Here is an 8,320-nt window from a genome sequence, read left to right on the forward strand (position 1 = left end):
GCAATATTTATTGACAAAAAAAAGATGGGAATTTACACACAAAGCACAGGTCATAAAAAGGATACAGTTTTTAAATTTAACAGTTATAATTGAAATTGATACACCATAGTCATTTTTATTAGAGCCAACATAATGATTACAAGTGTATGATACATTAATAAAATAAAGAGTGGTCATTAAGCTGAATTATTGAAAGAACTAAAACACTATAAGATAATGCAAAAGGTGCTAAGAAATAATAGGCAGAGAATTAATTAATGGCTTAATAGAATAATATGTAGATTGTTTTTAAAGATATGAATGCTATTGGTTTCTTACTCTATGACAATGTTCCAACTCTTTCACATTTAGAGTATATGTGACTGAAATTAATAGTTTGTGGAGTGAGTGTGCTCGTTTATTGTATAGGCATGTCTCAAGGTGTAAGTGGTAAGTTCTTGGATGTGAAGAGAAGGAATAGTTATTTGTAATTCATTATATCATGTTTACTTATAAAATTATCAAATATATGAAGAGTTGGGGGAATGCTGTTAAAGAAAAAAATAACCATTCTTAAAATGTTGTCTTCTAGTTCATTGGTAACCGCATACTATTAAACTGAATTGTATGCTTTTTATAGTTGAATTTCCCCATTACTGTAATTTTAGAGACAGGAGGTTTGAAAATTGATTGCATCGTTGTATAGAATTTGTTAATTGGCACTATTTCCTTACATTATTATTTTATTAAAGTATTTTTGCATCGCATCATATTTTTTATGTTTGTGAAGTACATAATGTTTTCAATAGCTTTTATATGTTCATTTTTTTCTCATATAATTGGGACGTTCAAAATTGGCATATTTCCCAATAAAACTTTCGCATTTACTTTCTTCTTTCAACTTACTAACTAGACTTGAGCCATTGCTGACAAAACGTCTACTTTTACTCTCGACAGATGTAGGAAATATCATAAACATATAAAAGAGATGTCAGGTAAGAATTGCAGCGAACAATAATAAAGAAAAAGGAATAACATTACACTAATTAATGTGTAACAAAAAGAGATGCAGACAAGAAGAATCTAAGCATGTTGCCAGCACCGAACTTTAAAGAAAGTTCAACATTCTTAAGAATTTAGGAAAGCAAATACACTTGTTTAAATATATAATTCAAATCAAGCAGTTATAAAGCCGACCCTGATCTTTTGAATATCTAAGCAACGTCTAACCGCTGCATCGCTTACTATTATTCGGTTATATCTTTTCACTTAGTCTGTACGACTCATGAAGCATTTCCTAACTTAACAAGGGAGTATTCAAAACGCATTAAATGACCACAGTCCCAAGTAGAAATAAGAAAGAAGATACGTCCATTCTCACAGATAATTTATTGCCAATTTTGATCATCCCAACTATAGCAACTAAATGTTTTTTTAAGTAGAGCATAAATATACAAAAGTAATAGCTTCTTCTTCTAGCGTTTATACAAACGATTAAAATATAAATATGTTTTTTCAAGGAATACGTTTTTTTTCTTTTAGTGCCATCATTGCCTTGGATAAAGAACTATTCCACAAAAGGCTCTTTCATTTTCTACTGGCAATGCCACTAGTTGCTGTAGTGAATAATGTGTTAAAATATTCTGTAGGCGAATTGAAAATTCGACTACGTAATAATATGACTCGTCGTCTTTATGACGATTACCTCAAACAGTTCACATATTATCGTATGACAAATTTAGACAACAGAATTAGTAATGCTGATCAACTATTGACTACCGATATCGATAAATTTTGTGAATCAGTTGCTGATTTGTATTGCAATATCGCTAAACCAACATTAGACATTGGAATCTACGTCTACAGACTGACGACGAGTTTAGGTGGTGGGACTCCGTCCATAATGCTTTGTTATCTGGTCGTTTCGGGATTTTTACTTACATACCTACGTAGACCCACAGGTCGTTTAACAGCAACAGAACAAAAACTTGAAGGAGAATTTAGACATATTAATTCTCGTCTTATAACGCATTCTGAAGAAATTGCATTTTATCAGGGAAATAACCGTGAAAAGGCTACATTACTGTCCAGTTTTAATAAACTGCTGGCACATTTAAGGAAATTCCTTAAATTTCGTGTTTTTATGGGAATTATCGATAACATGATTGCAAAATATCTTGCAACAATAATAGGTTTCTGGGCTGTATCTATACCTTTTGTATCTCGTACTCAAAATTTACACAATTTTGACGGAGGAGAAAGGTCCAGGCTGTATTACACATATGGTAGAATGCTCGTGAAACTGGCAGAGGCAATTGGAAGGCTTGTTCTAGCTGGGCGAGAATTGACCAGATTAGCTGGTTTCACAACACGCGTTACCCAATTGCGACAAGTACTGGCCGACTTGAACGAAGGCAAATATCAAAGGACCATGTTAACAGGAACGGAAAATCTAAAACTTAATTCTGGAAAGTTGATTTTTAAAGATAATGTAATTAAATTCGACAAGGTGCCTGTGATAACTCCCAATGGGGACGTGCTAATAAAAGAATTATCGGTTGATATTCATTCAGGAATGAACGTTCTTGTATGTGGACCTAATGGAGCTGGTAAATCTTCAGTTTTTCGAATATTAGGCGAATTATGGCCATTGTTCGGTGGAGAATTAACGAAACCACCTAGAGGAAAGTTGTTTTACATACCACAAAAACCATACATGACCCTGGGCTGTCTACGGGACCAGATTATATATCCCCACTCAGGAGCTGAGGCTATGAGACGAGGCACAACTGACGCTAAACTTATGGAACATATGAAAAGAGTTCAGTTGGAGTATCTTTTAGAACGTGAAGGAGGTTTAGATGCAGTTGCCGATTGGTTAGATGTCCTTAGTGGCGGTGAAAAGCAAAGAATTGCAATGGCAAGGTTATTCTATCATGCTCCTCAATTTGCAATTTTAGATGAGTGCACAAGCGCCGTTTCTGTTGATGTAGAAGGAAGCATGTACAGCTATTGTCGAGAGGTTGGTATAACACTCTTGACGGTTTCTCATAGAAAATCCTTGTGGCAACATCACGAATATGTCTTGCATCTCGACGGTAGAGGAAGTTATACGTTCAAAAAAATTGATCCTTTGGAAGAACAATTTGGATCTTAATTAATTGCAACAGTGTACATATGCACGTCTATGCATAGAAGTTCGTCTGTATAGTTAGAGATTTTATCAATCGTTTGATAAATTAAAATGAAAACCTAAAATCTAACCTAATAGGATGTAATCTTAAAAACAATGAAAATCTACAAATACTAAATGTAGCTTCGTCCTTCAAAGTTAATATTTTTCTCAGTTAAACAGATGAGATAGTAATTCATATCGTCACCGTTATCTACTAATCCTGTCATATTCAAATAATTTGAAATTAAAATATAAATCGACCAAGCGCTTGATGAACTCCCTTATTATACAATCGACTTATATATGCAAGGTTTATGAGAAAATAACACATGCACAATAAAAATTTTAATCTGTTATTTTCTAGAACAGCATATTTTTACTTAAATTGCAATTAGGAAATTTGTTAATATTAAAGTTAGTTCTGCTAATTTTTTAAATTTTGGCACATGTATATGATTGATTTTATTTTTACTAAAACTGTCATTTCAAAAATTCTCCGTTATTTAAAAAGACAAATCTCGTTTAATAAATTATATCTTTCAAAATGTCATTTATATTAAGCATACAAACAACATAAGAAAATACATTAAGTAACAATGTTTAAAACATTCAGTTTACTTAAAAATTAAGATACAGAAAAGTGATTTTAGGTAGCTAGTCAAACGATTCACAATTTTTATATTAGAAAATTTGGAGAAGGAAAGGTAGTGATAAGTATTATAAATTTTTATTTATACAAAATAGGGTATACAGGAACAGGTTCTTTATAATTTATTGATTAGGTGATGTTATATACCAATGGTTTTTAAATCAAAGTTTAACGATGGTAATAGTATATTTCGTACCAAGGAAAGGAAGTGAGTTACTACAAGCCACTTCCTTCTAGAGGCCCGAGGTACCTGTATTATTTTTTTGTCACATCTACTTTTCTTATTTGTGTTATACGCTTCTGTCAGAACCGTGGCACGTGCCCACAAAAATAAAATTGCGTCAGCTAATACAGTTAGAGTAGGCAAATCTGTTGCAACCCTGATAACATGCAACACTATCTGTATTTAATAATACGCATTAAAGGACTTTATTTTATACTAACGCTCCTATTTATCAATCGAATATGCTCAAAATAAAAAGAGATAGGTGATGTGTCTTTTCTAATATCTCTAAGGTGTTAACACGCCTTGGACAGAATCATGGCGCATGCGCACAATAATGCATTTTATTTCCCTGTGTTTGGAAACCAGTACTTTCGCTATCTAATAAGGGGGAGGTAAATCTAACTTTCTGCGACGGTGTGGCAAAATAATAATTTTTTTTGCTATATTTTATATACTGCTACAAAAATTATACTTTAGAATAATGTTCTAAACTTTTTTTAATTAAACGGGATAAATTGAAGTAATTAAACTATACTGTGATGAATGTACACTTACAGTTGTATTACATTATTCTTCTGTAAACATACACAAATCATTTTGAAGATTTTTTTTGTAATTCTAACCGAATCCTTACAAGTTTTTATAAAAGTAAATGCTAACCGTTCATTCCATTTCGGCGTAATATCATTTAAATTACAATTGGTTTTGTAATTTATTAATACGTTTTTAATGTCACACATTTTACTTTATTTCAAAGAGGCTCTTCGGTGTAAATCAGGAAAACTTGAAAAGCACAAAAAGATTATATATTATTAAAGAATTTTCATTTTATTCGAATAATATATTAGTTGTCTAATTATTGTATTTTATATAATAAATAACCATTACATTACCAATTTTGATGATGACGGTGAGCTCTACCATATACAATTATTTTTACAAAAACGTACACTATTTATAAAAATGTACGTACGTGGTACATTAAGCATTGAAATGAAATAATAAATATTGAAATATAGAAAATCTCACTAATTCTAGTTATTGAAAATACATATTCTTATTTTTCTTGCCATTATTCCAAATGATACTTTGTATTTTATATGTAATATTAATTAGTTTTTGTTGAAATTGTTTGGTAATTTTGTTTATAAAAAGACATTCACAAGTTTATCAGCCATTTCATGTTTATCATACATACATATACATATGTATTACTAATATAGACAATTGCTGAAATTTCCTTTATTTCAGTAGACGTTCAGTACATTTAATATAGAAATTAACAACATTAAAGTTTTTTTGTTTCATTAAAAACTCAACATCACAATGTACCAAATAAAGTTCATGTGAAATTAATAGGTTCTATTGTTGCTTTAATTATGTTTATTCCGTAATGGTTTATGGTTGATGTTATTCTGTGTTAAAAATTATATGTTTATTATGTAGAATATAAAATCCTTAAATAAAACATTGCTTTCAGTTACTTATTTTACTTAAGTATGCATATCTTAAAATAAGAAATAGAATCTATGAAACTTTTATTAAATATTTAATACACTGACAAACACAAAGTTTAAGTTACAAGAGTTTTATTAATGAAACTACAATAATAATTTCGCTATGCTGAAGCTTCTTCAAGTGGAGAGGTAATGTTATAGAATTTACAGTATTATTTCTTCACCGTCACACTGTGTGTGTGTATATGGATAAATATGGGTCTATTAAAAAAGTAATGCATGAGATTAATATTATTAGCTTATTATTATTATTTAGCTGAATATACCAACTTTTAAGTTTTGTCCATAGATTCGTCACATTACTTTATATGAAAAGTTGCTTCACGTTTGAACATCATTAGGCCATCTAGTAACTCCTCTTTTATGGTGGAGCTTCCCCAATAGCTATTTCATATTTAGTAGCTACCTTCATGATATCCTACATAGAATAGCGATCAGGATTGAGGTCTAGTGATTTTATTGGTCCTACACGGATAATAAAGCAAGTTGAAGTCATCTAAAAAAAATATTCAATACTGGGGGGAGGGGGACATTCCTCTTGGCTAGGAGCTTCTGTATTCTTAATAAACGGAGTACATGCCTGCTTGGTTAAGGTGTTATTGGATACAAAATTTTTGTTCGCTTGAGCTAATATATTTCATCCTAAGATAATCATGGGAAATATGGACGACCAGAACCACTCAATTTAATCCAGAATGCCTTCCATTTTGCCTAGGAATTTTCTTCGACACTCTGATGATTTAAGCGGCCTGGCTTCGTACGTTTGGTAACAATTTCATTATCATCGACGTTCTTAACACTTATTCGTTAATGAGCATAAAGGATTGCACACACGATTCTCACATTGACCTTCCACGTGGGGGAAACATCTTCATACATTTAGCATAACACCATCCAGCGCATTCCAGTACTTTACCTGACCAATCACTTGCTTCCATCACCCAACGAATTCTTGTAAACAGACACAAAATAATTCGAAGTGGTCTATATTCCGTCGAAACTGCCAGACGCGGATCACTATTTCGATCTTTTTGGATCTCATCAGCGCGTCGCAGGCAGCTCCAACAGAACACAGGCCAACGTTTACTTGCTGTCTTAACAGTGCGTTTTTGAAAATACTACATATGGCGCAGTAAACGCCATCTGTAGCACGATGCTACATTTTAGGATTACGTATACTCCAACAAGGTCCACTTGTGTGGATATCTACTTGCTGAAAACGAATCCCGGCGTAGCCAACCTCAACGTGATAGGCACGTTAGCTTAATCGAATAAAATAATTCGAAGTGCTCTGTATTCTGTCGAAACTGCCAGACGCGGATCGCGATTGCGATCTTTTTGGATCTCATCAGCGCGCGCAGGCAGCTCCGACAGAACACAACCAACATAAGACATGTGTCTCGTTAGCGTCTAAAACTGTTTCTCTTTGTCTAAAAAATTAGACATTTTATGTACCAAACAAACAAAACGGTTCCAAGATCAATGCAAGTGAAACACATTAGCGAATGCAGAAGATAAGTATATAAGTCCCAAGCGGAGACTTAAACACAAACTTTTGTATAAGAACAAAGGCTTTCACTGCCGGAATCCATAGTAGAATAAAGATTCGTCTGGACAGAATAGTTCACTTAGACTACGGCCCTATAGCCCGAATCTTTATTCTTCTACAAATTTTTGTGTTTACTGTCATATAAATGATCCAAAGAAAACAAACTTTTTTACAAGTAATTTAAATCTACTCTCCAAGGAAAACAAACAATTTGGTTTATAGGACGCCATATACAAAATAAGGCTTTAAAGGAGTTCTAAAAATAAATCAGACACGTTAAAAAAATTGAAGGGATGTTTTATGTAACTTAGATGCACACTGTAATAATTTTCGAATTTTTGAATTCTACTAAGATTCAACATAAATTCTGAAATAAAAGCATTTTATTTTCACAGCTATTATGGGCGAAAAACGTCCGATCTTTACCCATATCCCTATCAGTTCTTTAATACTCATAGGAAAGACGTCCCGGTGCTCCTGCATGCTCTTTGTACGTGTACGTCAGTTATTTGTATATGCGGTGTTGGCGCGGCGTTACAAGTGGTTTACCGCATTGTATAATGATAGTTACAAATAAAATGAATCTCGTAGTCGATGTTGTTCAGAATTTGTTTCAAATAAATGGAAGGCTAACAGATAACTTTCGATTTGTGCAAAGAAAGAAGTGAAAAAGATCGGGAAATCTTATACCAGAAATAACTTTCAATTAGTTCTTGGTATGATGAGAGTAGTTTATGTGTGGTTCTGCAGTAGTACCGTACTGGAAAAATTATTTTGTTGGTCCTACTTACTGTTTAATGATAAAAACTGTGTGTGGAATAAAAAGGAGTTTGCGTTTTTTACGTAAACATGCAGATTCTACAGAACATCTACTAAAATGTGAATTAATCCTAAAAATTTTGTAAAAGTAAAAAACGCTTTAGACGCTTTAAGAATAAAATGAGAGGTTTTTAAAAATACGATTCAACGGGAATGTTAGATTAAATAAACTCTGTCTTCACATAATTATTAATGCAATATTATATTTAAGCAAGCAAAAACTTGCATTTTGAGATACTGACGAAAGCACCGATTTCGTTAATCTGGAATGTTTTAAAATTTGAACAATATAAGTCGTACTTTCTTTCTGAAGCTTTGCAAAATTTATAATTATATATTATCGAGACATATTTACAAAAATAACAAACAGTTAAGCCTGGTTTATATGGCGATAAAAATTATCAAA

The 8,320-nt window shown here is 32.2% G+C and overlaps 1 protein-coding gene and 1 long non-coding RNA gene across 2 annotated transcripts in view; one reads left to right on the forward strand and one right to left on the reverse strand.

Moving 5' to 3' along the window:
- Nucleotides 1–3,601, forward strand: part of LOC108741170 (ATP-binding cassette sub-family D member 3) — a 13,189-nt gene extending 9,588 nt beyond the window's left edge. Inside the window, exon 8 of the mRNA XM_025977717.1 lies at nucleotides 1,522–3,601. Within this exon, the coding sequence (XP_025833502.1) occupies nucleotides 1,522–3,136 (1,615 nt within the window). The 3' untranslated portion in view covers nucleotides 3,137–3,601. The remainder of the gene's footprint in view (nucleotides 1–1,521) is intronic.
- Nucleotides 3,602–5,559: 1,958 nt separating this feature from the next.
- Nucleotides 5,560–6,553, reverse strand: LOC108741166. The gene is made up of 2 exons (XR_001938464.1): nucleotides 5,817–6,553; nucleotides 5,560–5,747 (listed from the first exon to the last, which is right to left on the reverse strand). It is a non-coding gene; the product is annotated as an uncharacterized LOC108741166 (long non-coding RNA).
- Nucleotides 6,554–8,320: the final 1,767 nt, after the last annotated feature.

This window comes from Agrilus planipennis, unplaced genomic scaffold, assembly GCF_000699045.2.
Source record: "Agrilus planipennis isolate EAB-ADULT unplaced genomic scaffold, Apla_2.0 scaffold94, whole genome shotgun sequence".
Classification (NCBI taxonomy): domain Eukaryota; kingdom Metazoa; phylum Arthropoda; class Insecta; order Coleoptera; family Buprestidae; genus Agrilus; species Agrilus planipennis.